This window comes from Benincasa hispida, chromosome 11 (genome assembly GCF_027475165.1).
Source record: "Benincasa hispida cultivar pf3 chromosome 11, pf3_genome.v1.1, whole genome shotgun sequence".
NCBI lineage: Eukaryota > Viridiplantae > Streptophyta > Magnoliopsida > Cucurbitales > Cucurbitaceae > Benincasa > Benincasa hispida.
Window position 1 is genome coordinate 74805893 of NC_143488.1, and position 16388 is coordinate 74822280.

The 16388-nt window shown below is 31.2% G+C and overlaps 1 protein-coding gene and 2 non-coding genes across 4 annotated transcripts; 1 reads left to right on the plus strand and 2 right to left on the minus strand.

The window, feature by feature from the left end:
- The first annotated feature begins 6669 nt into the window (after nt 1-6669).
- On the plus strand, nt 6670-6741 carry TRNAC-GCA (transfer RNA cysteine (anticodon GCA)). Its single transcript has one exon. It is a non-coding gene; the product is annotated as a tRNA-Cys (tRNA).
- Nucleotides 6742-7034: 293 nt separating this feature from the next.
- On the minus strand, nt 7035-7106 carry TRNAC-GCA (transfer RNA cysteine (anticodon GCA)). The gene has a single exon. It is a non-coding gene; the product is annotated as a tRNA-Cys (tRNA).
- Nucleotides 7107-8575: 1469 nt separating this feature from the next.
- LOC120091771 (Sucrose-6F-phosphate phosphohydrolase family protein) lies at nt 8576-13902 on the minus strand. 2 transcript variants are annotated; one of them, XM_039049893.2, is made up of 10 exons: nt 13628-13902; nt 13419-13474; nt 11771-11863; nt 11386-11685; nt 11164-11265; nt 10807-11001; nt 10438-10722; nt 9514-9700; nt 8917-8963; nt 8576-8837 (listed from the first exon to the last, which is right to left on the minus strand). In XM_039049893.2, exons 3-10 carry the CDS (start codon nt 11828-11830, stop codon nt 8742-8744), a joined length of 1272 nt encoding a protein of 423 aa, XP_038905821.1. In that variant the 5' UTR covers nt 11831-11863; nt 13419-13474; nt 13628-13902; the 3' UTR covers nt 8576-8741. The 2 variants fall into 2 exon arrangements, with proteins under 2 accessions (XP_038905821.1, XP_038905822.1); XM_039049894.2 differs by lacking the exon at nt 13628-13902 and having other exon boundaries at nt 13419-13623.
- Nucleotides 13903-16388: the final 2486 nt, after the last annotated feature.

Genomic DNA, 16388 nt, shown 5'->3' on the forward strand with positions numbered 1-16388 from the left:
GAGCCTTAGGTCCATAAGATCCCCTTGGTAGCTTGGATACAAGTTGAGAGTCAAGTTTTGGGTTAGTTTGAAATGTTCAAATTGATAAGAGGGAGTTCGATTATATATGATATAATTGAACTAGTTAATTATATATGATATTATTATTTTTGTGTACGAGATACATTAATTTGGAGGAAATTGGATATAAATATGATTTATATCTAGTGGAGGAAAAATACTATAATTAATATATGATATTAATTTATGTGTTATGAATATGAGAAGATCACATTCTTTAGATGGTTAAAAGGGAAATGGGACGGCGTCTCTTTGTTTTAATGACGGATGAGTGTGTTGAAAGATCATTTTGAGATGCATAAATAGCTCACGGTGTGTTAAGCATGAGATGCGCGAATATTGTGTTAAAGAGTGTGTCATCGCTTAGAAAATCAGTGTTTACCTATACGATATTGCTAAACGATCGCTTATCGATTACACCTTCGCATGCTATTTACTAAATGATCGTTTACCTTTTCCTAAGAAACCGTTTAGCTCCCGATATTTACTAAATGATCGTATAGACGATCACTTAGTTTTTCCTACACGATCATTTAGACTATCGCTTACCCTTTTCCTACACGATCATTTGGACGATTGCTTACTTTTTCCTACACGATTGTATACTTCACCTAAACGATCAAGCATCTTGTCTATATGTATGGTCTCTCTTCCTTCTCCTCTCTACTAAATCCGAACAAAGCCCATACTTTGGATTCTCACTCCAAGAATACCGAGGGCTCTGAGTGGTGGTGTCATCTTTGTTTCCTTCTGTTCGAGTAGTGATTGTTCAAGGTAAACGGTTGGGTTTTAGACTCGCTGTGAAGAAGAAGTCTTCAATTGGTATGATCTCTTGATCTCTTTAGCATTATGAATGTATATGTGGTAATTCTGTCACAATGAATTGGAAAGATCCGCGGTACTCTCGAATAAGAGTTCCTTCAATTGGTATTAGAGCTTCATGGCCTCATTGTTGTCTATGCAATCGTTTAGCTTTTACGCTATCGTCTAGTGTGCGCTACACGATCATTTACCTGGAGGCGTTTACCAAATGATGGGAGCTTCGCCCGGTGTTTCAAGACCCGATTCACTTGTGAACCGGTTTGCTCAGCTGAATTATGTAAATAGATTGTTTTCTCATTCCGGTTTTGTTTTGGTTCATCAAGGTCCATTAATCCATGGTTTTATACATGTGGTGTATGTTTTTTTTTTTTTTTTTTTTTTATGTCATATGATATGCACATATAGATAAATACCACCTTAGGTCATACATATTCTCTTTATTATGAGTGTTATGATGTAGTGAAACATGATTTAATTTACATAAGTGCATGCTCATGCATCATATAATATAATGGTTATATTTATGTATGCATTATTTATTTAACGTAATATTTGTAAGCGTTATAAATACTTCATTATGTGGCATGTGTGTTTTAATTGTTTATTTTATAAATGGTTATAAAATGAAATTAGAACTAAAATAATTAGTAAAAGATTAATATGTAGCAAATCTATCTATAATAGACCTTTTGTCTAAGATGGGTTCTATCTAGGCTTGGCTATTTAAGGTGATGGCATCGGAACATCCCTATCTGGGAACTTACCTGGAAATATGATTTAGATAGATTTGTTGCATGCATGCAAGTTAAGTGCAGTCCATTAAAGAGTTTAATGTGACTACTTGGATTTTTTTTTTTTTTAATTTCAAAGAAATTTTCTACATTTCTTATCTCGAATATGCTCCTGCAGCAGCAATATCGAGAGAAAGGTTTTAAATAATATTCTGAACTAATTTCATGTCTTCTTGTGGCCGAAAAAAATAACGAGTTATTAACGAAAAATCATGAATCTCGACGAACTAGAACGATACCATTTCCTAAAGTGAATGCTGTGAATTTTAATAATAATCGTGGTCGATGTTGTGACCGTGGCAGAAGAAGAAATAATTATTATTGTCGTGGTGGTCGTTTTAATCATCAAAGTTTTTTTTTAAAAAAAAACACACACACAAAATGATGATCATAAAGGTAAATCTCTATAACAAGATAAGAGTTCAAAAAGTGTTGAAAATAAATACTTTAGATGCGGAATGATTGGGCATTGATCATGTACCTGTCGTACGTCAAAACACTTAGTTGATCTTTATCAGCATCCCTAAAGGAAGAAGAGAAAAATGTGGAAGCAAATTTTGCATACCAGGATAATGACATGTTTGATCCATCCCATATGAGAAATTTAGATGTGGCGTACTTTTTTGAATTTCCTGAAGAGAAAATCGACATAATTGATGGAACATCAAGTGTTTCCTTTGATTTTGAAAATATCTAGGTTCAATGTTGTTTTTTTTGTTCATCTCCATGTTTTTTTCCTCCTAGTAGATGTTAACCTTTGTATATTTCCAATGCCCTTTTTCTTATTGTAATTATTTTCTTTTAATGAAGAAACCTGTATCATTTTCATATGTTGGGTGATTAAAAAATGAGTAAAGAATATCTATGACTAGCAGACAGTGTAACTACATATACAATACTTACACGTAAAAAATATTTTATAAACTGACAATACTGGAAGCAGAAGTCAATACAATATCAGATTTTACAAATCTAATTGAAGGGTTTGGAAAAACAAGTATTCTTTTCCCTAGAGGAACAAAATTTACAATTGGCAATGTATTGTTCTCTAGTCAATCAAAGAGAGATCTACTTAGTTTTAAAGATATATGTTGCAATGGTTATCATATTGAGAATAATAGAAAGAATAATATGAAGTATGTTTATATCATATCTACTTTCTCATATGAAAAACGTATACTGGTAAAGTTGCCTGCTTTATCTTTTGGATTATATTATACTCATATACGAGAAATTGAAACATATGCAACAATGACCCAAAGTTCATGAATCTAGACATATTTATAATTTGGCATGCCAAGTTAGGTCATCCAAGATCTATAATGATGAGAAGAATTATTGAGAATTCAAATGAACGTGCATTGAAGAGTCAGAAAATTCTTCAATCTAATGAATTATCATGTGATACTTGCTCTCAAGGCAAATTAATCATTAAACCATCGCTAGTCAAAGTGGGGACTAAATCACTTGCATTTTTAGAACGAATTCATGGTGATATATATGGACCTGTTAATCCACAAAGTGGACCATTTAGATATTTTATGGTATCAATAGACATGTGCTTATTATCAATTTGAAATTTTGCATTTGCAAGATTTCAAATAATTAAGTTAAGAGCACAATTTCCTGATTATACAATTTAGATTATTCGTCTTCCTAATGTTGGTGAATTAACATCCTATGCTTTTGATAATTATTGTATGATGTTCATACACAAAATGGTTTAGCAGAATCATTCACAAAACTTTTGCAATTAATTGCTAGACCATTGCTTATGAGAGCTAAGCTTCTTACATTTGTATGGGACATGCTATTTTACTTGCAATGTTACTTGTACGCATCAGGCCGGTATATTATCATAAACACTCACCATTACAATTAGCTTAGGACCATAAGCCAATATTTTCCATTTGAGAATTTTTGGATGTGCAGTATACGTTCCAATTACTCCACCACAACGTACTAAGATGAATCTTCAAAGGAGGTTAAGAATATATATTGGATATGATTCCCCATCAATTAACAAATATCTTGAACCCTTGAAGGGTGATGTATTTACTGCACGATTTGCTGATTGTCATTTTAATTAGACAAATTCTCAATATTTGGAGGAGGAATTAAAAAGTTGTACAAAGAAATTATATGGAATGCATCGTTATTGTCTCATTTACCTTGTACAGATCAACATGAACTTGAAGCTTAGAAGATAATTCATTTGCAAAATATAGCAAATCAGTTACCAGATGCATTTATAGATGCAAAGAAAGTAACTAAGTCACATATACCTACTACAAATGTTTCATCAAAAATTGATATCCTAACACAGCAAATTGTCATTAATGAGTCTGGAACACATCAGAAGCATGACAGATTGTGGGTTCCAACGATAAAAATCCTCGAAAAAGAAAAATTATTAATAATCAAGAAGACTGGTTGAGGATGTACATACCCGTGAAGAAATTCATGACATAATAAATGAGGAAGGTGGAATACATAAAGATAATAATGAGATTCCAATAAACTATGTCATGACAAGAAAAGAATGGAATCGAACTCATGTAGTTATTGACAACATTTTTGCGTATAATGTTGCTCTTGATATTAAATCTGAAAATGAGGATTCTAAACCAAAATTTGTTGAAGAATATTGACATAGAAAGGTTTGGATTCAGTGGAAAGAAGCAATCGATGTAGAATTAAACTCACTTTCAAAACGTCGAGTTTTTGGACTAGTAGTCCGAACACCAGAAGTTTCGAACCTTTGGGATACAAATGAGTATTTGTGAGGAAAAGAAATGAAAATAATGAGGTCACGATATATAAAGCAAGACTAGTTGCACGAGATTTTTCATAAATACTTGGTATTGATTATGAGGAGATATATTTTCCCGTGGTGAATATAATTACACTAAGATATTTAATTGGTCTGACTGTGTATGAAAGTCTAGATATGCATCTTATGGATGTTGTCACAACATATGTATATGAATCTTTTGATAATGATATTTATATGAGAATCCCAAAAGGATTTAAGGTACCTGAAACATATAAATAAAGTTCTCAGGAATTGTGTACAATAAAGTCACAGAGATCGCTATATGGATTGAAACAATTAGGACGAATGTGTTACAATCGTCTGAGTGGATATTTGTTGAAAGAAAGATATCAAAGCAATCTAATATGTCCATGTGGTACAATTGCCTGAGTGAATATTTGTTGAAAGAAGGATATCAAAACAATCTAATATATCCATGTGTTTTTATAAAAAAAATTACAACCAGGATTTGTTATTATAATTGTATATGTTGATAACTTAAATATAATTGGGACTCCTGAAGAGCTTTCAAAGGCAATAGAATATCTTAAGAAAAAATTTGAGATGAAAGATCTCGAAAAAACAAAATTTTGTCTTAGCTTGCAAATTGAGCATTTAGCAAATGAGATATTTGTTCATCAGTCAACTTATATAGAAAAAGTTTTGAAAAGATTTTATATAGACAAAGCACATCCATTGAACATTCCAATGGAAGTTCGTTCACTAGATGTGAAGAAATATATATTTCGCCCTCTAGATGATAATGAAGAACTTCTTAGTCTTGAAGTACCATATCTTAGTGCAATTTGTGTATTTGCGTATCTTGCTAATAATATAAGACCAAATATTACATTTTCAATAAATTTATTAGCAAGATATAGTTTTTCTTCAACAAAAAAACATTGGAACAGAATTAAGCATATATTCTATTATTCCTGAGAAACGATCGACATGGGTTTTTTATATTCAAATAAATCAAATTTTTATTTAGTTGATTATGCAAATTTTGGAAATGTATCTGATCCACACAAAGCTAGATCTCAAATAGATTATCTATTCACATGTGGAGGAACTGCTATATCACGATGATGGGTGAAATAGACCATAATAGCCACTTCCTCAAATCATGCTAATACTCTTGCAATTCACGAGGCTAGTTGAGAATGTGTATAACTAAGATCAATAACTCAACACATTCGTGGAACATGTGGCTTGTCTTCTAGTAAAAATCTTCCAACGATATTATACGAAGACAACATAACATGCATATCCCAAGTCAAAGGATATTAAAGGAGATAGAACAACAAATATTTCACTGAAGCTTTTATACACTTATGATCTTGAAGAAAATGGTGACATCACTGTACAACAAATTTGTTCGAAAGATAATATGACAGACTTATTTACTAAGGCACTACCTACCACAACATTTGAAAAAATGGTGCACAACATTGAAATGCGGCAACTCAGAGATCTCAAGTGATATTTCCATGAGGGGGAGTAAATATACTTTTTAAGAGTATCATATTATATGAAATATGTATTTTTTTTTCACAAGGATTTTTTTTCTAGTGGGTTTTTTTCTAGTAAGATTTTAACGAGACATATTTCATATATAATAAGCATAAAGGGGAGGATTATAAATATGTTAAATAAGGGGCAATGTAGATGCCCATTATTAGTGTCCATTGGTCACGTGTCACTTATCCATTACCCATGTGTCTTAAGATTACACACTATTAGTGTTCATGTAATCCACCTCGTATTTGCCAAATTGCCTATAAATAGTGACATTTGGTGAGTTTTGAAAGATACATATTGATGACCAATCCAAAAAGATTGGAGAAAGTGGAGAAATCCATTTTTTGTTATTTATTTATTTTATATTATATTATATTATATATTATTATTATATTATATTTTCTTCATATCCGTGTTTTCGCTGTGCACGGTTGTGCTCTTGAAATTCACAACACAATCAAAATTTTATGAAGAGAATAAATGTGAAGAAACACATATAAAATATTTTTTTTAAAAAAAATAATTCAAACACCACGTGAAAAGGCAGGTTTTAAAAGACAGTGGATATAAAATGGAAGAATAAATTTGAGACCTATAATTGAATTTGAAATTGTTTTCATAAATAGAGGTTTTTATAGTTTATTTGGTGTATCCAACAAAGGGTCTATAGCTCAGTGGTAGAGCATTTGACTGCAGATCAAGAGGTCACCGGTTCGAACCCGGTTGGGCCCTCTTTTTTATTTTTATTTCTTCTTTCGTCAAGTTTTGTCTTTTTCTCACGTTTGAATAAAGGCACGGAATTTCAGATAAGATCCTCATCAATTGTCTGCTTCCATTATTAATTAATTTAATTCCATTTAATGGTTTTTTTTCCACTTATATTCTGTCTATCTCACAAATAAGTAATCTGAATTATTTAATATTATATTTCAAATAATATTTGAATTAATTGATCCAACATAAGGACAATAAGACAAAATTAGCAAAAAAAAAAAAAAAAAAAAAAGAAGAAGATAATTATAATAAGGGCTCAACCGGGTTCGAACCGATGACCTCTTGATCTGCAGTCAAATGCTCTACCACTGAGCTATGAACCCTTAGTTTGATTAAATTTATGTTAAATTCTTTACGTTTTATATTAATTAATTAGCTAACAATAGACATTTTGACCTTAACTTTCGAATTTGTGCCCGTTTGGCCAATAAACTACTAAAAGTGCTTAATAGATCTATTAACCTTTAATTTTGTGTCTTTGAATTATCAAATTTGTGTTCTACAAGTCCCTGAAAAAAATCAAATTTTAGAAATTAACTGATTTACTATGTATAAATTTAGATTTTATATCTAATGGAACCCTAAACTTGTAACTTTGTGTCTAACAAATCGATAAATTTTAAACAAATCAAAAACTTAAACTTCGTTTTGTAACCATTGACTTTTTATTTTTGTTTATGAAAAATAAGCTTATATAGACCCCTCTCATTTCCAAGTTTATTTGGTTATCTACTTTATATCAATATTTTCAAAACAAAGTAAAGTTTTGAAAACTATAAAAGTAATTTTTAAAGACGTATATTCCGCTTTTGAATTTTGGCTAAGAATTAAACTCTTTTCACTTAAATAAAAAAAATATATAATTTTCAAAAAGCCAATAGTTACTAAATGAGAAATTGGAGACTAAACTTTTAATTTAACCATTAAATTTAATTCCATGAGAATAGCTTTTTGTTTACGTGTACGTATTTGGGAAATAACTTGTTATATATAAGGTTGTTATCAAATATAGAAAAATGTGTCAGTTTATTTATAAATATAGTAAAATATCATTGTCTATAAGTGATAGACAATAACATTTTGTTATATTTGAAAATATTTTCAGTCATTTTACAATTTAAAACAATATATATATTTTGATTGTATAGTCCTTCTTAATAAATAAAATAAAAAGTAAAAAGAAAAGAATATTCGTTTTTTAAGAGGAAGAAAGAAGCACAAACACCATAACTTCCACTTAAGGAGGATTTTTTTTTTTTTTTTTGTCATTTTCTTGATATATTTGATGTGATGTACTGCTCTCTATTGTGTTCTATATTAAGAAATCGTTTTCAAGCAATTATCATTGTGAGTGAAAATATATTCCAATTATTTTAAAATCTTTTTTTTAATGTAATAATGTTTCTTTCATATTTCTTGCATCTTAACCAGTCAAACTAGACTCAAATTAGCATATTATAATTAGAACTTAATTAAGATACCTTTAATAAGGTTCAAAAATCATATTATTCGTCACCATTTCTTTATCTCGACATATTACTATAACCTAAGTAGTATTTGAATGATTAAAAATATTATTCGTCGCCATTTCTTTATCTGGACATATTTTTTTCATCTAGAAAAGATATTTTTTCCGATATCAGACACTCCGACATGTCGAATGTTGCCTAGAAATTTTAAACACAAAAGTGAAAGATGGAGCCTTGCTTTGCTAGTACCAACAGTTAGGTTGAATGGGAAGAAGATTGCTATAACTACAAAGTACAAGCATTCTCTGAAAGGCTAAAACACATCAAAGACAAAGTGATCATTATATTAAATTTATTTAATAAAGATGTCAAATCATCAAATTACATTTATTTTCATGAAAAACAGAGGTACTGCCTTAGTTCTGGAGTTATCTGTGACCAGATATTTGGGTTGAAAAAGAGAGAGAAGTTAGAGGGGGGAAAAAAAAACTAAAAGAGCCAGGTTGAACTAAGCTCTGATTTTGATCCCTCCAGCCAAGTCTGATGAACATGTAACCAAACAAACTCACTGGCAGCATTTGAATCCTGAATTCCAAAAGCTCAGAATCTCAGTGAAACACACAAGAAAAACAGCAAAATGCAATCTAATATTAATATTTCGTACCTTTGAACTTAGTATGGCAGTTGTCCTGCAGCATAATTGCTCCTCACCTGTAAAACATTGACAAGTCAGACAGCGGTGGCACGTAACCGAGAAAACATAAGGAACACAGGCACACAAGTCTATAACTGACACGATCATCGAACCATAAACTTGATGCTTTTACCATTAATGTCATGAATTCACTTAGAATATTTGATAGCAAAATACTCGGGTGCAGTCTTTTGTATAGACGACTCGAGTGTTCAATCACATGTTGCCGCAGGGCCAACTTTTCGTTTTTAAAAAAGATGTTTTTTTCAATATATATTTTTTTCTTTGTGATTGCATGGAGGCTGTATCCAAGAATTTTCTAGAGACTTTCAATAGCAAACATTGTTCAACATTAGGCTTTCAACATTATGAAGAAACAGAGTACACCACAGTTAAAATCCATGACAATGGCTGAGAATGTTGAGAATGATGCATCATCTCATTCATGTTAAAGTCAATGACCTGATTGATGCAATGATTTATTGAATATAAGAAAGATCTAAAGAAGTGAAAAAGAACAGCTAGTGGAGAGAAAGATCAGAGAGATTGGAAGAAAAGCAGTCGAACCAGATAATTCCCACTTGTCAAACTTCACGAGCCACGAATCCAAACTGATCTTTGTAGGCAATACTCGATCAACCCAAACTCGATACTGTTTTCCTTGGGAATCTCCATAGTGCTTTCTTATTGAACTCAAGCTGTCTGAAAGAGATTGCTCAAGACCAGACGGATGAACAAAAACACCAGATGGATTCTGACAGGAAAAAAAAAAAAAGAGGATAAAAGTAATCAGAAAAGAATTTAGATCTAGGTAGAACACTACACAATCCAGGTCAAGAAAATAATGGGCATAGTTATCATACAGTGAGAGTTCTATACATGCATATCAGATAATTAGAAACAGTAAGATCTTACAAAGCTCTGCTCTCCTAGCATATCCGAGGATGTAATGGCTGAGACAAAAGATCATGATATGAAAAAAAAATGTAACAAGTTTTACTCATGCAAAAAATTGAATAGTAATTATACTAATCACTGCCAAAATAATAAAAACTTTAAGTTGCTAGGATTTAATATAGTCTCAACATAGGCTCATTCAACACGTGGACGGCTCAAATGCTAATTTTAATCATGAAACCAAGAAATTAATGAGGCAGAACAATAGTGGGGGTTTGAACCCAAAAACTTGGAATAATACTTACTATGTTAAATTACTAAGTGGACTAAAAACCTTAAACCAACAGGATAAGTAAATTTAACCATTAAATATATTCTCGACCAACCATACCATATGATTCCATATGGTGGAAGAAACTTTTAGATAGATACTGGAAACATCAAAAGAAAGCTAGAAATGTTGATATTGAATTAAATGAGAATGTACAAAGTAACTGCAACGTTTTACCCCTAGACCAGAATGTATCACTTTAAATCTAGATATGCAAACGACTGTACTAAATGAGAAACTAAAGATCGAAGAGATAGACATACAAAGGAATTTTTCAACTGATCCAAGGAAGATTCCTCAACGTCTGCACGCCTCCATTTCTCGTAAAATAAGTAAAACTTCACAATTTCAAGGCCAATGCTTTTAGTTTCCAGATTAGAGTCCAAGAAGTCCTTGACATCTCTAAGAGAAATATTGGGACCAAGCTTAAAATGGCCAATAGCTTGTATAATGCCAGCTGCACACCTCTCTGAAGCATGAATAATCTTGCTGTTGTCCTTTGCATTTTCAGCATGCCATTGCAGCAGTTCCTCTTGAGCATTGCTAACCTAAATAATGCAAAATAATTCATCAATAGAACAAGGAAATGGAATTATCTTTGATAATAACAAATTGTAATGCTGATGAACTACCATGACACCATAAACATCAGGAATGCTAAATAGCTCAGCGTCGTTTCCTGAGTCACCACAAACAAGTGTACTGGTTGGTAGTTTCCCGATGCTCTTGAATTTTTTGTGCAAGTATGCAAGAGCTTGTCCTTTTCCAGCACCTTGCGGTAATATATCTAGATCTATCCCTCCACTGTAGATAATTTTTACATCCAACTGATAAAACGCATACAAAAAGGAGCTTCATGGTTAAAATTCATACTTGACCTCATGGTTGGTACATGATTTTAAAAAGAAGAAGATATGGGGGAAAGAAAAAGAAAGACACTAAATGATAGGCACAGTTACACGTGTCAAACATTGTGCATACAACCTTACCCCGCGTTTCTCCAGAGACTCAGAAAGGGCCTTGGTTACAGCCTGAGCCTTGTCTTTCTGAGTATAGAAGCTAACCTTGTGTGGCCGTTGTTCTGACTCTGCCTACAAGAACCCAAAATGTTCAATCCTTTACATGACCTACACCTTACAGCAATGAATAAAAGACAATCTTATCTGGCTAACAAAGTTAACATTCTTTGTTCAACCTCAAAAGTTTAATACCTGTGGAGTAAGTTCGGAAAACTTGCTCGCTTCCTCAATGACTATCTTCTTATCCCATTTCTGATTTAAAACGTCAACCCACCCCTCATCTGGCACCATCGAGTGCCCATACGTTATCTCGGTTCCTACAGACATTATGGTAATGTCAGGAGTTAACATAGGTTTCTCTTTCCTTAGCTCTTTGTACAGTGTAGGGGATCTGCCGGTTGAGAAAACAAGCAGCGAATCATGACGGTAATTGGCTTCCCATAATGCATTAAACCTCAACAGAGAAAAATTCTCAGAATCATGATGATCGACCTTCAATGAAAGCATTTAACAAATTAGATTGCTGCCAGAAGGAAATGGAGTTCCACAATAGTAAACAAATTATTAAAGATCTAACCATGGTATGATCAAGATCTGAAACTATCATGAGACGTGCTGAAGCGCTAAGCCTATCCATGATTGCAATGCTCAGCCTGATCTGTGTGTCAATCTGGGGTAACCCAAAAGGTCAATCACGTTTTAACTTTAAGAGCAGGAATCTCATTAATGAAGAAAAGTATGCCTATTATACGTATAAAATTTCAGATGAATAAACAACTTATAACTTCATGCTCAGAAGATATGAGGGAGGCATCGAAGGTCTATTCAGATGAAAAAACAACTTATAACTTCATGCTGAGCCTTTGCATGTGCAGTCAGAAGCAGTCAACTTCTTTCTGTTACACATATAAAATTTCTTAACATTTTCCATACCCACATAAGGTGTACATACATGCTTTCCTTTATTCTTTTTTCAAACAAAAAGGGGGAGGAAAACCAGATCCCAAGTGAAGGAGATTACATAAAAGTGTTCCGATTGGCCAAAAGAGTGCTCTGTACTATAATTATTAAACAGAGGAGAAAGTCTATACCATGACATAGCCAAAAAGGATAAAGATTCTAACAACCAATCAAAGGATTTTTCTTTCTCATTGAAGATACTATTGTTTATTTCAAATCTAAAAAAGTGAAGCTAAAAGATCTTCTCATCTTTTTGAAGTGATGCACCATCATTATTCACGGAAGAACGGGGTTTACATCCTTGGGAACAGTCAAATACCAATTAAATGTGTAAATCAACATCAGAAATTTCCAGCAAAGGAGCAGCGAAAAAATGATGGTACTGTGTTTCTTATTCTTCCTTACAGAGAGTACACCATCCGTCCAAATCACATGCAGGGAAGCGTTTTCAAATCTTGTCATGAGTGTTTAAACACTAGGTGCCTAAGCCCCCAAACATTTAGATACATGCTTAACAAATGATTTTTTTAAATAAAAGAAAATTCTAGACTTAGAAACATCCAAGCTTCCCATTTCTTTTCTTCCCTTATACACCACATTTGAATTGTGCATTGAGTCTTCAATTACTAGAAACTTCTCCCAGAAGTTATGCAGAATCCAAGCAGACTCTAAACTTTAGTCTTAAAGATTGAATCCCAAAACAGAAAAACTTCACATAACATTTACTTCATCAACCAATTCCTAATCTATCATCTAGTACCCTTCAAACGAAATAAAAGAAATAAGAACTGAAAGAAAGCTACATGATCGATTCTATATGACAAAGCTACATGATCGATTCTATATGACTCAACAAAAACAAATTAAAGCATTGGATCGATTGGGTAGACTTGCCAAACAGTGAAGTAACTAAAGCTCCAATGGCCAAAGGGACTATATGCATTTTAGATTTTGTTTAAACCTACAAAATTTTGTAGAACAATTAACTTTATGAAACAACAGGGACATTTGCATTCATTATCAATCTCCGTTCATCCCCCGGAATTAAGTATACGATCTCAAATTGAAAAATAGAAACTAGTTGCAAAAATCCAACCTACCCAGGTGAGCAATAGCATCAACTAAAACAATCAAAAGAATATTCGCAAAAATGAAATTCCTAATCCATTTTCTCTGATTCCGACACTTTCCCAGTAACCAAACATTCGATTCAGATCAACACCAACACCAATCGAGAGCAGAAAAACAAAATAACATACACTTACCTCAAGCAGTTCAATCACTCCACCTGAAAATGAGAGTAACCCACCAAGAATTGACGCTGAAACATCAAGAAAACGGCATGATCAAATAAAAAAATCACCGAATTCAAAGAAATTAGAAACTGGGTGTGATTTGTGATGATCGGGATGGATGAGGAAGTAGTGGGTCTGGATTAAAAGATCGTTGGGAAATGACAGAAACCAAAAAATACCTGTGAAATTAAGAGGTGACAGATTAGAGGAATAAGTGGAGAAGAGTGATGATAAGAATTGGATCCAAATTCTTTGGCGCTTCTTTTGTGATGGTGAAAGGAATATACTCAGAAATTTTTAAAAGAAATTTCGAATGTCGAAGTCGAAGCAAATTACCAAACTCGATCATGAAAATTAAGAAGAAAAATATTAAAACCGGTTTTTGGAAGTTGGAAACTTGTAATAAAATTGGGTAATGGATGCAAGATAGTGGGGTTCTTCTTTGCCATTGAATAAAATTCGGTAATTCTCGTAATTCCAATTATACCCTCGAAATTTTAATGGTAAAAATTGAACTTTTAAACCATAGGATTAAGACGTGTATATTGGTTGGGTTGGATTGGATTAGGGAGAATTTTTGGGCCAATTCGAAAATTTGAGTTGGTCGGATTGGCTACCCGAATGATCCAAATATGATCTCCAATTCAACCCAATTCTTAAAATTCGAGTTTTGTGTTGAGTTGTTGGTTTTTTTCCTTCTTTTTTTAGTATATATATATTTTTTATCAATTTAAAATATGTAATTTGTCTATCACATATATTAATAACTAAAATTTCATTCAAACCCAAATGTTAAATATTAAAATTCAATATATTTAGGTTAAATTATAAAAAAAAATGTCCATAAACTTTACCCTTTATGTTGAAAATACCCCTAAAGTTTCAAAAGTTTAAAAAATATTCTTAAACTTTTAAAAAGAGTTCAAAGAATATTGTTACCATTAATTTTTGGATGGAAATCATTAAATTTTATTTAAAAAATATTCTTGAACTTTCAAAACATTTCAAAAATACCCTTAACTTAATAAAAGTTAAAAAATACCTTCAATGTTAGTATTGAACAGAAATTGTTAATTTTTCGTGACAAAAATGACTCTACAAATAAAAAAAAAAAATTAAAAAATGCTCCTACTGATAAATTTATTTGGAGTTTTCGTAAGTTCGAAAAAAAAAATCAATTTTAAATTAAATTGTATAGATATCCTCACTTTTTTCATATAGGTACTCTCATATTTCTCTTAATTTTTCAATTTTTAGCTTACTCCAATGCTCTCAACAACCAAAATAAAAACAAAAATTTTAAGTTAAAACATACAATACCACAAAATTTCACAAAATTTCAAAATCAAAATCTACTCTTGAAACATACAAAAACGATAAATAGTCAAATAAACATTAAAGGGTTAAATTTCTCCAATTTGCAAGTTTAGGGACCAGTTTTAGTAATTGTATGAGTATGAACTTTCAATTTTTACCATTAAATGCTTGAGAGGCTAATTTTTCCAATATGTAAATTTAAGGGTTCAATTTTAATATTTATGCAAGCTTAATAATTGAATTTTTATTGTTGAAAGTTTGAGGGTGTAAATGCAACCACCACCATATTCAATAGGTGATTTTTGCAATTTGTCAAGTAAATTTTTTTGTACTATCAGAAGTAAAACAATAACATTTTAAGAAACAAAGCTTCTATATTGCTAGATTACCATTTAGAACGTGCAGCCAAACTGAACATAGTTCAATTGACATAAAATTTATATTATCGACATATCGTAAAGAAAAAAAAATCGAAGAATAATACTCTTTAGAGTGAGAAATTTAGAATTTGATTGAAAATATATTTTAATCATGAGTAGTTGAATTATGCTCGAACTAATTGCATTTATTATTTTTTTTTCCTCAAAGAAGTGGCTGCATTTATCATCTTTAATCAAAGCAACATAACAAACTCATTTTTTTTATATAGTTTGGGTTGTTCTTTTATCATCAATTTGTGACAACATAAATTAAAAGAAATTTGTCACAACATGCCAAATCAATAACGTTAGGTTAAAAGATAGATATAATATATCAACATAATCACAAATTTAAAGTTTGCTGTAGGAACCAAAGATTAATTACCTAACCGTCCTAATATTGTATTTTACACATAAGACGAAAGTCACCTAACATACAACATAGGAGTAAATTTCATATTCAATATTGTTATTTTTTTATTTTCAAGAAATTATTTTAAATGACAAAAATATTGAAAAATATTTACAAATAATATCAAAATATCATTGTAGACCACAATAGACATAGACACAGAAAGACACAGATAGAGTCTATCGCAAACTATCATAGATAATAAAATTTTGCTATATTTGTAAACTTTTGTTCAGTTTTCTTTATTTAAAAACAACCCTAATTAAAAGTCTATATCAATATGTATATATATATATATATATATTTTTTTTTTTTTCTTTTCGGTTATTATTAAATTACAAAATTTTATATAAATTTATTTTAGATCTTTCTCATTCCAAATGTTAAAAAATTTTAAAATCATTTACCAAATTTCAGATTTAAAAAATGATTTACTGAACTTATTTTAATATAATAGGGGATATGTAGATTCAAACTACGTACCTTTTAGTCTCTAACATATCTTTATGCCAATTGAATTATGCTTGATTTGGTGATTAATTTCCTTAATTGAAGGTAAGTACAAAATGGTCCCGAGTAGAACTTTGCATCACATTTTTCTATTTGCATAAGAAATAGAAAAAAAAAATATTAGATTGGTTTTGAGTATAATTTTTGTTTGGTTTATAGATTTAAAATCTTACACTGTAAGAGTTGAGTTTTGATTTGGTCTCTAAATTTCAAAATTTTACATTTTTTTTAGATCTGAATTTAGTTTCTATTTAGTCATAGGTTTCATGACTCTACAATTTC

Coding starts and splice junctions, on each gene's coding strand:
- LOC120091771 (XM_039049893.2), bottom strand. CDS start 11,830: ATGGATAGGCTTAGCGCTTCAGCACGTCTCATGATAGTTTCAGATCTT. Junction 11,002..11,163: donor AGTCTCTGGAGAAACGCGGG/GTAAGGTTGTAT, acceptor GCGTTTTATCAG/TTGGATGTAAAAATTATCTA. Junction 10,723..10,806: donor CTGATGTTTATGGTGTCATG/GTAGTTCATCAG, acceptor TGCATTATTTAG/GTTAGCAATGCTCAAGAGGA.